At 43.0% G+C, this 16980-nt stretch overlaps 2 protein-coding genes across 2 annotated transcripts; one reads left to right on the forward strand and one right to left on the reverse strand.

Moving 5' to 3' along the window:
- The first annotated feature begins 772 nt into the window (after positions 1-772).
- On the forward strand, positions 773-4603 carry cav3 (caveolin 3). The gene is made up of 2 exons (XM_052075569.1): positions 773-1241; positions 3834-4603. Exons 1-2 carry the CDS (start codon positions 1125-1127, stop codon positions 4173-4175), a joined length of 459 nt encoding a protein of 152 aa, XP_051931529.1. The 5' UTR covers positions 773-1124; the 3' UTR covers positions 4176-4603.
- Positions 4604-6884: 2281 nt separating this feature from the next.
- oxtra (oxytocin receptor a) lies at positions 6885-15947 on the reverse strand. The gene is made up of 2 exons (XM_052075567.1): positions 14386-15947; positions 6885-7509 (listed from the first exon to the last, which is right to left on the reverse strand). The coding sequence occupies exons 1-2, from the start codon at positions 15290-15292 to the stop codon at positions 7256-7258; spliced, it is 1161 nt and encodes a 386-aa protein (XP_051931527.1). The 5' UTR covers positions 15293-15947; the 3' UTR covers positions 6885-7255.
- Between the last annotated feature and the right edge of the window lie 1033 nt (positions 15948-16980).

Consider the following 16980-nt stretch of genomic DNA (forward strand, 5'->3'; position numbering starts at 1 on the left):
TGGCTATGTAAATCTTTAGCCAAAAATCATGACCATGTGTAGTAAGGCTTTTTTAGCCGAAAAAACGACCATGTATTGTAAGGCATTTTTGGGAGAGAAAAAAAACGGCCATGTATAGTAAGGCGTTTTTAGCCGGAAAAAAAACAGTGCAAATGGTTTTCTTGATTGGCTGTCAGCCGGGTGAGGGTGCCCCCTCCCCTCTGCCGATGGCCCGAAGACAGCAGGGGGTGGCTCCGGCACACACCCCGACCCCGACCCTTGTGAGGACAAAGGGATGAGAAAATGGAAGGGAGGGTGGACGGACAACACCCATGCCAGAGAGAAAAGCACACGCGAGTGCGACCGGCTGGAGCTGGATTTGAACCCTGGACCTCTGCGTTCGCACTCCAACGCACTTACCAGTGGGCCACGGAACCAGCCCAGCAGCAAACTCAAATGTATAAATGACCGCATAAAACACCTTTAAAAAAAAAGATCAACAACACATTAAAAGTCATGATGGTCTTAATTCTCTGTGTTGTCATTTCTTGCACTTGTGCAGCTTTCTTGGCTTCGATCTTCTCCACCAGTTCCTGTCGGAGAAAGGGGATATGTCATCTAACCATCTCAATCACAACAGGACATTTCTACCAATTCCACTTGAATTGGTAGAAATGTCCTTGACTCCGAGGCCAAGGCCGAGGACCACGGACCGCCCTTCGGTCCTCGAGCCGAACACATCACTGGTAATTAATGTTTGACTTCTTCGCTGTTCAATGTTCTCTGCCCGCCAGCAAATGCAATTAAGCCACAAAAGACAACATTCCACATGCAAGAGGGTGCGCGTGTATGGAAATTGGTGCAACAGTGCAAACCCTGCCCAGTCGGCCTCCCACAAGCCCATGTGAATTGTGACACAAGCGTGGTCTCTCAGCATGGTACAGTACATTGTGTGAGTGTGTGCGTGCACGTAGGGTGGGAGGTCAGACCTCCAAATTTACCAGGGTGCGCAGCAGCTGTCCACTGGCATGTCAACGGCACCGTCAGCGCACTCCTTGCAGGGGTTCACAAGTGATCCGCTGTGCCTACAGTGCGCTTTGTGACGGCTCTCCCTTCACTCGTCTTCATCGCCCGCGGCCTCAAATATGGCGGACCAGTACCAGTACAACACCAACGAGGAGAAGATCATGAAGGACAGCAACACCAAGGAGATCGATCTTATCAACAGAGACCCGAAGCAGATCAACGAGGACGTGGTGAAGGTTTGTGCCGTGCGGTGACCCCGCCCTGTCGATGCCAAGTTGGAAAAATAGCTTGAATGTGCACATGCATGGATATGAAATGCCAAAAATCTGAGATGGGAAAACAGCTTGCTTGCACTTGATCGAAATTCCTTGAATAGACCCACAAACTATTCCTGGTACCGGTCTAGAACATTGCATTTATTTTTGGGATCGTGGAGAATGTGTGTAACTGATATCCAAAGCTATGGTGTTTTATTTAGATTTGACAACTGTTTACGTGGCGATTTATTAGCAGGCGTTACCTTGAGCACAAAATTGAATATGCACACCGAGAGTAGATTTTGTTGTAAACCTGAAAGTCTGCGAATATGACAAATCATCATTTATGAACACAGCTCATCCTTGGTGTCCGCTCATATCAACATAGAAACGATGGGCCTGCTATTATAAACAGACATGATACAAGATAGCCGATAACCTCTAAAACTCTAAAAGTGCTAAATATTCACTCATTGGGCACAACATGACATACGCTAGCACAGTAATGATAATCAGTTTTGACACTGTTGGTCTGTGGACATGTGGTACTGCACCATCACAATAAGATGGGGATCGGGATGGGCATGATGAAGAAATAATTCAGTCAGTTGTTTGAAATTGATAGTTGATTAACCGTGTCGCAAGAGACGCAAAAATGGAGTGCAACCAGCAGAGGCGCAGTTGATTCAATTTGTTGTCAAAAGAAGCCAACGTGGGAAGTTTGACCACGGTCACACCAACCTCCTGTGTGTTAACTCATGCCCATGGCAACACTGGCATGAAAGTAGCAGTATATGTGTGTGTCTCATTTCTGTGTGCAAAGCAATTTCCTGTTCTGACGGCATTGTTTTGGAAAACTGAGGCAATTCCCTCTCTCCTTCAAAATACCTTCAGACCTTGCAAAGCAAAGTGTAAACCAATTCAGCAATTTATTCCGAGGATGAGCCCAGGCGGCTTTCTTTGAACAATCAGCCCAAGCGGATCCCGTCCACTGGTTTGGAAGACAAAACGTTTTTAGATGAGCGGGGCGTCTGCTGCCTGCTTGTCTGAAAAGTTCATTAACATTCTATTCCAGTCTCAGCTGGGAATGCAGACATATTTTCCAATCCACCAAGTGGCAGATTGCAGTGTAACTTTGCCCACAGCCCTCACACTGTCCATACTAACACGACTGACTCACTTACATGTGGGACCTATGATTACCTCAGTTCATAGACACTTAATTACCTAGCCCATTTGAAATGCGAACAAAAACAGCACCCTCCCCATGCACCAACACAAAATATCATCTTTGATAAATAGGGTAAGGGTTAGTGTTAGGGGTTAGGGTTCGGGGTTAGATAAGATATCTTTTATTTGTCCCACACTGGGTAAATTTACAGTCTACAGCAGCAAGATTGTGGGTAAGAAAGAAGAAAAACAAAGTGTTTGCATTCACAAAATAAATGTTACTGTCACGTTGCAAGGTGGTGGTGGACCCCACAAAGCAGGCAGGAGGGAGGAACAGGGTGTATTTGAAGAGTTGTATTTAAAACAAGAAAACTAAATCCAAAACAAAGTCCAAAGAAATGAACAAAAACCATGACTTAAACAAAAAATATCAATAACCAAAACACTACTCGAACAAATATGACAGCAGCAAGAGCAAACAAGCAAGAGTCCTTTTATAGGCCTGATTACCTATGACCAACAGGTGTGCAGCTGCCAGCGGAGCCCTACAGTGCCACCTGTTGGTGGAATCATGACAGTTACAGTTTCAATGTACACCGTTCAATTAAGTGCAATATACATATAGATATAGATAAGGTGGCTGTGCTATTTACAATAGTTTTTCACATAATTTAGGGTTAGCTTTGGGGTTAGGGTTCGGGGTTAGGAGTTACGGCTAAAGTTGGGGTTGGGGTTGGGGGTTTGGGTTTGGGTTAGGGGTTAGCGGTTCGGGTTTGGGGTTAGGATTAGTGGTTATAGGTTAGGGTTTGGGTTAGGGGTTCGTGGTTTGGGTTAGGGGTAAGGGTTAGTTAGGAAGCAGTGTTTCTGATTCCTATTTGGATTAGTGCTCATTTTAGGTTTATATGCCACATAACACACTATTGTCTATTACATATTTACAATTAAATTACTGTGGTTTTGCGGCAGAAGACCTTATAGGTTGTTACTGCCAAAACAAACCATACTAGGTTTGTCTGTAACATTGTACTTTTCCATACATTACACAAATATATATATATATATACATTGTATATATTACTATGATACACATAAAGCACACATTTTTGCCATAACAGCAATGTGCAAGACCTCACAGTTTGTTTAGAAGTCAAAGCCAGTATCTGTAACAATTCCCACTAGGTTTGTTTGTCATGTCCCACTTCACTCTATCTATTTACTGTATGTACACATTGCGTACAAGGTAAAAATATTTCCTAAACCTTTATGTGTTTACTTCTTATACCCGTGCATGTACAATGACAGAGAATCCAATTAAAACCCCACATCATTACCTGTGATTTTAGCTCATGAGTTCACTCGGGTCACTTCAGCGCTAATTTGCTGACTTTAATTTCTTATCAGGTAGAGTTCGAGGATGTGATCGCAGAGCCAGACGGGACACACAGCCTGGACGGCGTCTGGAAGCTCAGCTATACCACCTTCACCGTGTCCAAGTACTGGTGCTACCGCATTCTGTCGGCCATCTTCGGCATCCCCGTAGCTCTGCTCTGGGGCTTCTTGTTCGCCTTGATCTCCTTCTGCCACATCTGGGCTGTTATGCCCTGCATCAAGAGCTGCCTGATCGAGTCGCAATGCGTCAGCCGCATTTATTTGCTGTGCATTCAGACCTTCTGCGATCCTTTGTTCGAAGCCGTGGGCAAGGTCTTCGGCAGCGTGCGCGTGGCACTGCGCAAGGAAGTCTAAAAGACTCACCCGACACGCCTGAGGAAAATGCGATCAGACGAGGCCTGCTCTCTTTTTCTACACTTCCCTGTCACGGAACCGTACTACTATTCTGTTCAGCAACCTCTCCCCATGGAGAGGTCTGTTTTTGAGAGATTTTACTTGGATTTTGTACAAAAAAAAAAGTAGCATTAATTAGTAGAAAATTTCTATATACCGTTCTGTTCCCTACCCTCTTATTCTAGAGGGGTCTGTCTTCAAAAGATTTCCGTAGAATTTTTGTACAAAAGAAGTGATGTATAAAATTGATAAAGTGGCATCTTATGAGATTTTTGAAAGCTTTTGCCCATAAAATTAGTTACTAGCAGAAAATTGGCATATTTGTACCATTTTGGCACCCTACCTTGCCCTCCTGTTATCATGAGATTTTTAGCAGGATCTTATGGGGGGGAGCACAATTATTAGCAGAAAAATAAAATATTTGTTGTGATTGTTTTCGAGTGAATGTTGTTAAAAAGGAATACAATATGAAATACACATTACAACGACAAAACGCTTTTCAGCTGAGAGTAACCTTTTGTGGAATGCGTTGTTCTCATTTCAAAGGCCGGTGACACACACACACACACACGCATGCATAAAACAATGCATGACTTTTCAGCGCAGGTTTCGTACTAAATTGTTGACAATGGCTGCCAAGGACATTTTGGACTAAAAGTACTGTCTCTCTGGCTTCTGTTTTTTTATAACATGTCTATGGGAGGCTGAAAATGCAAAACTCACTTTTGTTTAACAGCTTTTTTTTTAACTGGATGTAAAGCTTTATGCCTAGTGTGCCTTTGCCGCAGAAGCCCAGCGACAGCTGCAGGAGGCGGCATGCTTCCATGGCATCTCTGCCATCCTGGAAGGCCTTTTGATAGGGGGTGGCGGTAGCGGGGGGGGGGGGGGTGAGGGGGCTCTTCCATCTCTTTTCAAGACATCAATACTGTAATTCACAGGAGATGGAGTGAACCGCTCATCATTGCTGCCGCGCCCGCTGTCGACAAGCGTGCGTGCAAGCGTGACACGTGTTGGCCTCTCAGTTAGTCTGCTTCCCCGGATTGAAAATTAGAAAGTTAAATTCCTCTACAATGTCAATTTTGTTGACTTGGCACTTGCTGGAACCAATCATGATCCGACTTGCTTGTTCGCAAAATTAAACGCACATCCAAATGCAATGAAAACAAATGTTTTGTCGTATATTTTGAGAACCAATGTGTCAAATTCACGACGTGTGTAATTATTAAACACAAACGACACCTAAATATGAGTCAGTTGTCTTCCCTCCGACCCTTCAACCCAGATAACATTGTTAATTACTACAATCCACCAGAGGCCGCTGTTGGGCACCTTTTGCATTTGTATCAATGCAAAGTACCTACAATTTGTCTCTCTCCCGGGACAAAATGAAATGTTGATTCAAGTCAACAATTTTTTTTTTCCAGACAACCATGTAGCTTTGCGAGATATGAGTCAGCAGGAGTCATGTTTGGATTACACAGGCAAAAATTTGCAGCAATGGTCTGAGATTTATGATGATTGTTTTCCATCGTATATAATGCGTACCCGTTGGTTCAATATTTCATGAGACCATTAAGAGAAGTACCTTGGGCAATACTTTGTTTCTTTTTATTCGTATCACTCCTGCCGAAGGGTGGCAATAATCAATAAACTGATTAAGAATGAATGCGCAGAGGAAGAGATTATTTCACGTAATATATTCAGAAGGCGTAAGCGACGTGCTACACAGACGCCTCAGACATGCATTGGAATACACAGCCATTGAAAATGCTGGGTGAAAAGCAACCCAAATTGGGTAAAACAGATAACCCAGCGCTGGGTTATTCATACCGAGTGCTTTCGGTTAAAGATTTGACCCATTTTGATCCAACCCGATGTAAAAACTATATACATACATAATGATGAGTTCAAACGAGCAAGAAATGGCTGACAAGTTTATCAGTCGAGCGGTGGATCAAAATCATCAAAAACTCATTTTATTACCAAGATTTTCTGAGAAGAAACATTCTGGATGGAGAGGTTGACCGAAATTGTTTTATTTTAGTCCAATTCTTGCTCAAAATGATGGGATTGGAATTGCGTGACGTCACTGGAGAAGCACCCCTCGGGCTAGCACAATTTGGTCAAGACTTTTTGACACAGCTCAGCGCAGCACGGTTACATGAGGTACATCGTTTTTACATGCGCTCCTCTTTTTTTTTTTGCACTTTGTTTTGATAAGAGGGATTTTTTTTCAATGACAGTTTTCATATCTCACAGTACAGTGTATAAATATTTGACACTGATGCAACAAAGTGAACAACGTGGCACATGCATGTAACGCACAAACCGTACTGAAACACACAAGTTGTATACTCTCAGCTGCAGTTCCCTTTGCCGTCCACTAAGCACGTACAGTTTATAGATGTGCACAATATTAAATTCATATAAAATGTAAGCCGTTATTGTGGGCGTAGAATTCCACGGTATCACACTGAGAGCTCGGCAAAATATTGGAAAAGGCCAACAGATGCACTCAAAATGATTCAACCCCTGTTGCAATAATGCTTTTAAACTTGTCACAAGTTACGCAGCAACTAAAAGGGTCATTTAAAATGAACACCATTTAGATTGCAAGCAACAAACCGTACATTTTGCAGATGGATTTACGGGGAAGGCAGGTAGGATCTCCAATGGCTTGATCTCTGCCCGTGTCCATCAAAAGTTAGCATCAGAAAATCTGTGCAAGTTTCCTTTACGGTTGCCGTTGCGTTGATTTTGCGGGTGTGCCCAATATTGTCGCTGGTATGTGTGTATGTACTGTCCATCTAAAAGAACAAAACATAAAAACAAGCAACCAATGGTTGATTGGTTGGCTTATTCCATAATTATCCTGAAAACATTCATCACACTCAAATATTCTGTACATCCATTAGTCAGACTATATTTACATCCTAAATTGCTGTTCTGGAAATACTTTGTAAAATCATGAATATTTTTCTTTTATGAATGTCCTTCTGGTTCAATAAAGAGTCTTGTTGTGTAAATGGCGGGCCCGGTGCTCACGTGCTGGACGTCTGCGTGATGCTCCTCTGGCTGCCGGTGGTCTTAATGACCAAGGTGGACGAGATGCTCTTGTGACTGGAGTCCAAATCGCGCTCGCAGCGGCACCGCGACGAATTGAGGTAGCGTCCGGGGCAGCACAGGAAATTCTGCCGCAGGTCGTGGAAGAGGTGGCCCGCGAAGCACATATAGATCCACGGGTTGCAACAACTGTTGAGGCTGGCCAGCAACATGGAGATGATGAAGGGCATAGCTGCAGGAAAGGTCAGGACAGGGACCGTCAGGTAGAGGGGGGAAAAAAAAACAGATTGACCGACAGAGTGAATGACCAACACCAGACTGACTGACTGCACTGATACATAAAACATGCCGCGAGGTTAAATAAATTGTCAGAGCATCAATATTCATTCGTATTGCCTATCCATAAATAACTGAGTGCAAACTAAACAAAAGTGCAGTGGGAGGGGGGGGGGGGCATTTAAAGGAGAAGAAGATTCTGAAACCTTTGCAATATGTTTTATGTGCCCACACTACAGTATTCCAAACACAGCATTCTGACTAAAATTGCATTTATGGAATATGAATTAAGCAGCACAATTATCTGAAGGCTTTCAAGTTCAGCCTGACTGATTATGCTTTAGTGTGCAGTGTTAAAAGGGATTCTATTTTTCCCCCCTCAGATATGCTCGGAACACATCAGGGGTGAGAACCTGACATGTTGAACGTGTATCACGAGATCTGCCATTTATAAAAGAGTAGGAATCCATCAATAATTGTAATAAATGTCTACCCAGCTCTAATATTAACTACGATTTTGAATGAGACAAAGTCAGAAGAAGAAAGGAACCCCCGCCCCCCAAAAAAAGAAAAAAATCAACGACAGCCAATCCATGGCACTAAAACATAAAAAAGATGAAATCATACATCACAGCAACTGCTCGTACGTTGGCGGCATGCGGGATAACATTTACGACTCATCAGCTCTGTCCCCCTTGTGGCACTTTACAAGTCTCATCAACTGCGGGACTTGACTTTGGGAACCTGCTTTGTGTACTGTTCAGCCCCCCTGAGCTAGGTAGAAACGCGTGTTGTTGTAAAAAGGCGATTTATGGCATACAGTGTTATTTTTAATTACGAGTGTCTCTATTTTTTTTTACAGTTACAAGCCGTGATGTTGATATTTGACACACGTGAGCTGCAGGCAACCCACCGCTAGGTGGCGACAGTGCACTTAACAAAGTGTGAAAGTACGGAGCGTATTTGTTTATCACTCCTTGTTGAAGTATGCTGATAAACTAAAAATGAAACAAACAAGTAAAAAAAACACATAACTTTGTCTTATGAAAGCCCACTAGCTCAATGCTAGCGCAAAATCAGAAAAAGCATAGACAATGCTGAAAGAAAAGATGATGTGATCAAGATATACGGTGACGGTGACAAACCTTAAACGCCTGACATTTGAACACAAACGGTGAAGCAGCACATCCAGACAGCGTATGAAAAGATTACCGGCATATATATATTTTTTATAGTTTTTTGAAAAATTAGTAATACTACTGCAGTTTAGTCTTCTTCAAGTTCCACGAACAAATCTATGCGTATTTTATGTATGTGTTTTGTACTGCACCCTGGTGGCCAAGGGGCATACACCAGGAGGAAAAATACTTTCTCCACTGAAGTAAAGAATTAAATCATGGTACCACTTTTTAATTCTTTACATTCCGATGTCAGTGGTTCCCAAATATTGATGATTTTTTAATGAAACTCATAAATCCACCTACAAATACGTTAAAACGGAGCTTTTTATTTTTTATATCTTAACATGTACAGTGTTTAACTTGTATGACAAATTAATAATGTTCTCTTCAAATTGTTTGTAAGGTTAATAAAGGTGAAATGATGGTGACATAGAACAGATTGTGGCTGCTCACATACAGTAACATCCATTGAAAATCAACCCCGGATAAGTTGCTTTCAACCAAATATTTACAAAGTAATACATAGTGCTGTTTCACAGTCCGTAATTCTGTCTGACTTCTTGCTCCCATCAGCTCTATGTATCAGCGTTTGTCATTTGTCCACATTCTCATAAGCCTGTCCGAAACAGTGAAAATGTGCTCTGTCGCCTCAGGAGGGTAATGAACGTTTTTCTTTTGTTTGATTCAGTTTGATGACATTCTGAATGATTTTTATTGTCTCTGCTATTTGTTTTTCTCTGTACAAATGGAACTGGTGATCCAAAATGTTTTGACATCATCTCATTTGAATAATTACGCTTGTTCAATGATCTCGCAGCTTGTGAACGATTGCAAGGCAAATGAAGATGCATCCCTCATTTCATTTCATATATTGGAAAGTTAATGATTATAGCATCTGCCCCCTCCACCAAAAAGGAGGTTGCTTCTAAATGTATTACCCATTTTCATTTGCTGCTTTTTGCAAAATCCTTGTGACGTTTAAAAGAAAGAAAAGGGGGGGAAAAAAGATATTTTTTTCGACCTTTAGCAGGTTTGAAACTCTTTGGGCTTCCTGGCCATTAAGTGTTGAATACAAATCAATAGCACAGCATGGGTGAGTCAGCGGGTTCAGTGTAGGGGATTTTTTTTTTCAGTGGCCAATATGTTAGGAGATTGCCAGTCGGAGCCGGTCGGCATTCGCCTTCCAGCACCTTTCTGTCACCATCAAAGTGAGCCAAGCAGGCTAAATGTGAAATCACAGGTGCCAGCTCACGGGGCGCTTTTGCGGTCACAATACTGCCTGCTGATCATTTTTGCAAATTCATAACGCTGATGTGTTTCTGCGTTGAAGCCGAGCCAAAGAATAAATGAAAGGCTGCACCAGTATGGATGAAACATGAGGGTGAGGGCTCATTTTCACACTCCATTTCAGCACTTAACAATTGAACCCGCTGAAGGAGTCTATTGCAAAGTCAAGTGTCACTTCATGAAATATGACGTAAAAAAGATCATGAAGTGCACCGTGTTACTTGCCACCTGGATGCAATTCTAATGCCAAATAATAAATATCCGGCCACCGGGCCATTGCACCGACAGGAGGTGAAGTATGAAGAAAATATGGAGTTGTTTCCCATTGACAGCTATGGCAGCAGATGTTTGTGTCCCCTCACGATTATACTTCATACCAAATGTATGCGTCTCAGCTTTCCTAGACACAATATGGTTCCTGTAGAATTGTCTAAAAAGTCGACATTTGGATGTTCATTCAATATAGATTTATTGATGCCGATTTAAAAATGGCGACTTAATGATGCCGAGCAAGCGGCACAGTAGTCGACTGTCCAGCACTTCCGGCTCACAGGGTTTGATTCCGGCTCTGGCTTTCCTATGTGGAGTTTGTATATTCTCTCCATGCCTGCGTGGGTTTTCTCTGGGTACGCCCGTTTCCTCCCACATTCCAAAAACGTGCACGGCAGACTGATTGGACACTCTAAGATGTCTCAAGGTGTGAGTGTGAGGGCGGATGGTTGTTTGTCATTGTTGTTTGTATATTCTCTCCGTGCCTGCGTGGGTTTTCTCCGGGTACGCCCGTTTCCTCCCACATTCCAAAAACGTGCACAGCAGACTGATTGAACACTCTAAGATGTTTCAAGGTGTGAGTGTGAGGGCGGATGGTTGTTTGTCTATGTTGTTTGTATATTCTCTCCGTGCCTGCGTGGGTTTTCTCCGGGTACGCCTGTTTCCTCCCACATTCCAAAAAACGTGCACGGCAGGCTGATTGAACACTCTAAAATGTCTCAAGGTGTGAGTGTCAGGGCGGATGGATTTTGAGTTGAGTCTATGTGTCCCCCGCCTACTGCCCCAAGACTGCTGGGTTAGGCTCCAGTATGTCCCGTGACGCTTGTGAGGAGAAGCGGATTAGAAAATGGATGTATGGATGGATTCAAGGTTATGATATAGATGTAAGTGTAATAAATGAGACTGGTGTTACTTGTGTACATCAACTGTAAATGTTTAGAGTACATAAAGGTAAAAACAATCAGCAAACATTGGTCATTTGGCTGATTATTTTGTCCAGTTTTTTCAGGGGCTGATTTAATTGGATTCTAACTCTACCATCGATTGCCAAATTGATCGATTAATTGGTGCATCTCATTACTCCATCATTTCAATCATCTCAAAAATCGGAGTATCTGTTTCTATCGTTTATGGCAGTGATTCCTAAAGTCCCAGCCTTGTTTTTGATGAACACTTAACATGACGACGCTTCTGTATTTTGTTGCGGTACTTGGAGGGTCTCCCAAATCCAAGTTCAACCAGCATTACAAAATGCAAAGTGGTCATACTTGGAGGTCCCACAAGCACATGTGGGAAGAACCGTTTAATTTGAAAAGATGCTGTTTGGCTGTGAAAATGTCCTTTGAATGCTAAATGATGCCATCAAAATTGGAACATTCGGGTCCATCTCAATAAATTAAGGTAGAATAATACTATGGGAAAAGCAATCGGTTCAGTAGTTTAGTTCACAAAGCAAATGTCATGTATTGAGTTGAAAGATGTCACTTTTGGGGGCTAAGATTCGAATCAGGAAATCCCAAATTCACCATCGCAAGAAATATGGATGTCACAAAGGAAACAATTAAACAATTTGAACAAAGAAAGGATGTAGAAATGGAATAAATGAAATGTTCTGCAATTTTCTCATGGATCAATATGCACCTGAATAGAGGATCTTTTATTTGCCATTGGGAGCTGTCTGCTGTCTGTCTGAGTTGACATTAGTGTCAGTCTCATGGATAGTGATCTACACTCAGGCAGCAGGCACTCTGGCCCATCTATGGTATGCAAACATTGGCACGTGGATCAGACGATTACGGCCGTTCTGAGGGTTATTCACGTGGACAACAGTCATCAGCCTCCTTCCTGACAGGTGCAGACAGGAGAATAAAAACAAACAAAAAAAAGATTGTCTTGTTTGCCAAGTTCGTCGTCTAAACTGAACTACACCACGCTGAAGTGGCCGTTTCGGTCCAAAGCAAACAATGTTGCTCGAGAGTCAAGGATAGCGTTCACACAGTCACTTGGAGCCTTTCACAAAGGAGGGACACACACAAAAAAAGAGAAGAAGAATTTTCTCCGTCAAAGTCTGTTTTCTGTCCGCTTTCCATGATAATTTGTGACCCTTTTGTTTTGGTCGATCTAAAGATTTTCTTTTTTGGGACAGTTTTTCTGACATGGCTTTTGGAAATACCATTGTCGGGAAGACAATTATCCCCCCTCCCTTTTTTTTTTGTGGTCGGATAAAACAAAACATCAAGGCGACACACACAGTCGAACATGCTTTGTTGCTCAGCCATCCACAGGAGGAACAAATTATTTCAAACAGCTCTCAGTGTGATGAAATTCAGTTGTACAACACAACTGCAAAACCACAACAATAAACATAGAAGGCGTCCTAAAAGTCATTATATGCTTCCTTATTTGTTTCGAGTACGAAGCCCAACCTTTCAAATAATGTTTACCTCACATCTGTATGATAACTGAAACTGAAATTAATTTTTTTTAAAAAAAGGGGAAGTGTATACTGTAGTCACTTTTGGTACACCTGGAATTTCAAATGATTACTTCTCAAAACTCAGCATTACCTATTGTATGCAAAGGGCACATTTTCAGAAACAACCCTTGTACTGGATCTTATTAAATTTTCAACCGAATGCAATGCCCATTTCCAAATATTTAAGGCTCGCATATCATGACAGCGCTCGCTTGTAAATTTAATACAAGGGGGCCATCTTCCCGATGTGCAACTCAGAAGACAACAGTTGTCTGCGGCAGTACGGGTGTGGCCCTTGTCCAACCAACCGATGACCATTGAAACTGTTACAGTGCTTGTCATGCTTTGCAGCTTATTGCTGTTAAATGTCAACGAGACGCGCCAACGTGGCCCCAGAGGGCACACATAAAGCTTGTGGCCGTGCGGTCGTGCACACTAATTTGATTAATGATTAGCCGTCTGACACTGCAGCAGACGTGTGACACAAGGGACACGTGGGAAAAGTACGCCTTGCGCATTCTAAAAGAAAAGCACTCAGAGCATTTTGGCCAACAAAACAAATGGATTAAAACGGGTGGCATGGACAGCCAGAAAGAGGGCGTGATAAAACAGATTCAATCCTGCCTTTGTGGAGCTCGCTTTGTGCATTGGGACACAGCTTACCATTGAAGAGCTTTTGCAATGCATCTTATCAAATCGTGCAGGTGTTCCTGATGAATTAGCAAATTATTCTTTTTACTAACTGTTATTGAACCGACACAATAGAAAAAATGTTACGGCACAGCACCAAACAAAAATGTCACTATCAATATACATCCACTTTTGTTTTCTCTCCAAAATCTGAGCTCCTGGTCACCATCTAACATCCCACGACTACAAATGATTACCTTCCAAAATTAGTAAGAAGAAAATCTTTCTTTGCTTGCCTGTGACTGAAAATGTGTTTGTGGGTGTGGATTTTACCAAACAGCGACGTCATAGTCAGACACAGGTTGATTGCACTTCATTCCATCAAATAGAGGAGTATGCATGAGGGTCACACGTGTGCTGGCGTCTGTCCCCACAGGTCAGAGGTCAATTACTGTACACACTGAATTGGTCGCCAGCTAATAAAAGGGTGCATATAGACAAACATTTACATGATAAATTATCCAATTTGACTTAATTGATTTGAAAATGATTTCTTGATGACAAATATGTCTTTACATCTAGTTACTCCGGTGACGTATAATGACATGCTGAACAATGACGCGCTCCTCCACTAGATGGCAGACGTGACTATTCACCTGTGTATCCACCTGTTCATTCAAAACTATAGCTTTGTACTCACCTCGAAAAACTCAGTACATTTGTCAGTAATATCAAACAAAAGTCATTATTTTAGTATGCAGTGTTACATTTTTTATGTTTGTGGGTGTGCTCACGCGAGATTTGTTTTGTTACCCAGACCGAGATTACCGGAAGTAAATGATCTCAAATTCAAACATTTTGCTTGGTGATATTGTGTGATGAATTTTTCCCAATGTAAAAAGAAATGCACCTTGGCTTAAATGAATGCCGAGGAAGACCGCGCGATGGTTTTTAAGTGCAGATTGAAGCGAAATGATTTTGCACTCACCCTCGCGCGGGGCGGCAGGGTCCCACGCAGACCACATCTGCACGGAGAAGAAGGGAGTCCAGCACACGATGTACGCCAGCACGATGACAAAAGTCATCTTGACGGTGGTCATCTTGGCCTTGGAGATGAGTTTGACACTGCTCACCCGCGCCAAAGCGCCGCCTCCTTTGCCGATCTTGGGCGTCAGGCTCATGCATTGCTCCCGTCTGGTCTTCAGTTTAAAGTTCTGCCATATTTTGAAGCTGATCAGACCGTAGCACACGCTCAGGATCCCCACCGGGATAATGTAGATGGTCAGGCTGATCCACGTGATGTACGTCTTGGCACCCCACGGCATGACGAAGTCGCCCCAGCAGTCGTACACCCCGGAGCCGGCCGAGCCCACCTCCCGAAGGGAGAAGATGAACATTTGAGGGATGCTGAGGAGCATGCTGAGGCTCCAGGAGAACACCACGTAGAAGCGATCCTTCCGCCTGTGCAGGGAGCGCAGAGGCTGGCAGATAGCAAGGCACCTGTCGACGGACATGAGCACCAGCATGTAGGTGGAGGCGAACATGCCCACCACCTGAAGGTACTTGACCAGCCTGCACAGTAGATCCGGCCCGTAGAAACGGAAGGTGATGTCCCAGATGAGCTGAGGCAGGACCTGGAAGACAGCCACCACCAGGTCGGCGATGCTTAGGTGCTTCATGAAGTAGTACATGCGCGACTGGCTGTGCTTGGCGCTGTGGATGGCCGCCAGGACGCACAGGTTGCCGGCGAGCGCCAGGAAGAGAATCAGGGCGAGGACGGTCACCTCCACCTTGGCCACCTCCTCGTTCCTCTTCAGGGGGTTCGTGTGGTTCGACTCGGAGGACCACGAGTCATTTACCGGCCACAAGTCACTTTGGTTCAAAAAGCTCTCCATTGGCGCAGTCCGTGCGTCACGCCAAAGATCCTCCAAGCATACTACGGTAGTCAATCAGTGCGATTTCGATGCATTGGTCCTAAAACGGCGTCCAAATCCGATTCCCGACAACAGTAAGACAAAAATCTACCACACACACACACAAAATAATAATATTAATAATAACTCAGTTATTGGTGTAAAAACACCAAAAACAAATTCTCAGCGTCATTATCAAGCAAAACTCAAGAGGGAGAGGGAGGAAAAAGTGAGGATAAAAGTACCGCAAAACAGAGGAGGTCCGGCATCCTCCCCGCTTGGACTGGCAATGGGCAGCACAAGAGCAGCACCACAGCATATGTATGCTGCTGTTTTGCAATCAACGACGCGTCCCGCTAAACAGGCTGCACCGGCACAGCCACGAGGGGGCGCCGCGCACCAATATGCGCGCTCGCAATGTTTTGACAGTTACGCCCAGGCACGGAAAACAACATACGTGTATAAATCATGCTGTCCTGGAGAAGTCAATTTTCTGTGGAGGTACCTGAGGATATTCATTGACAGAAGTACAGTACTGTAGAGCTGTAAAACAAGTGAGTGCTAATTCTTAACGCTTGACCACAGGAGGCTTTTCAAAAAGTGCACAGAATATTGATTAAATGAAAGAAGGTCGAGACTAATTCGTAAGCAACTTCCAGCGTATGACTCATTTAGAAGAGAAATAGAACTGTCCAAAAGAAGTCTTAAAAATTGTGAGGTTGCGGTCCCTCCTGACTGAGCTTTGGGTGGTCTTTTTTTATTTTGAGTTTTTTTTAGGTCTGGTGATCAAAGCTGAGAATAAACGATGACTGAATTATTCAGACATTTTAAGTACGTTTGCATGCATTTGAATTTACAGTTTTCAGAAGCGAAAAGTTGACAAATCTAGAGCGGTGCCATCCATCTCACTGGTTTCTTGTCCATTACCTTGATTGTCTGTTTGTCAAGTGACATGAATTTCGTTTTGTTAATAGATGTGTGGTGGTGGTGGTGCAGTATGATAGATATGAGAAAATCATTGCCTGCATCTATATAAAAGTGGCATGATCAGACAAATGTCTTCTGGAGAAAAACGAGATCATTACAGGCTTGTTTTGAGCTTTTTACATAAATAATTAAAAAATAGTGTTCAGAATCATGCCTAAGTACGTAGCTTCATTTACTTCTATTATTTGATTGTTATGCACCTTAAATGTGCCGTAGGACATCCGTTTTTTTTTTAAATTGCAAAGCACATAGAACAGTTTTGTTGATGGTGTTCGGTGAGTCTTTTCCAGTTAGTTGTTGTTTGCATTGGCTTGCATGAGTTGCCGTTCAGCCAGTCTTGGTGTTTAGCAAGGACGTTGATGAGAGTAGCAACTGCATATTGTTGGCACTTAACACCCTGACAACAATTTGTAACAATTTGACAACATATACCAAACAAACTGTGGACTTCAAATTGATCCTTGTGGCACCCCAAGTCAGAACAGAAATTGGATTTACTTTATGAAACAAGTGATTAGATATTTTTTTGGTGTAAAATACAACATGTAATTTAAAAACTCGCTCTTGTTAAGGGTCAAATTGCACACAACCTCTGTCCAATCATTTTCTATAGTGTAATTAGGCTCGGGGGTGTGTTGGAGTCCATCCCAGCTGACATTTTCCAGTCAATTGCAGGGCACATA

Source organism: Hippocampus zosterae, chromosome 9 (genome assembly GCF_025434085.1).
Source record: "Hippocampus zosterae strain Florida chromosome 9, ASM2543408v3, whole genome shotgun sequence".
In the NCBI taxonomy this organism is placed as follows: domain Eukaryota; kingdom Metazoa; phylum Chordata; class Actinopteri; order Syngnathiformes; family Syngnathidae; genus Hippocampus; species Hippocampus zosterae.

What these genes read in the sequence shown, in the direction of transcription:
- cav3 (XM_052075569.1), top strand. Translation starts at nt 1,125, where the DNA reads ATGGCGGACCAGTACCAGTACAACACCAACGAGGAGAAGATCATGAAG. An exon ending in TCAACGAGGACGTGGTGAAG is followed by an intron (nt 1,242 to 3,833) that starts GTTTGTGCCGTG and finishes ATTTCTTATCAG; the next exon opens with GTAGAGTTCGAGGATGTGAT.
- oxtra (XM_052075567.1), bottom strand. Translation starts at nt 15,292, where the DNA reads ATGGAGAGCTTTTTGAACCAAAGTGACTTGTGGCCGGTAAATGACTCG. An exon ending in CCCTGCCGCCCCGCGCGAGG is followed by an intron (nt 7,510 to 14,385) that starts GTGAGTGCAAAA and finishes CCTTTCCTGCAG; the next exon opens with CTATGCCCTTCATCATCTCC.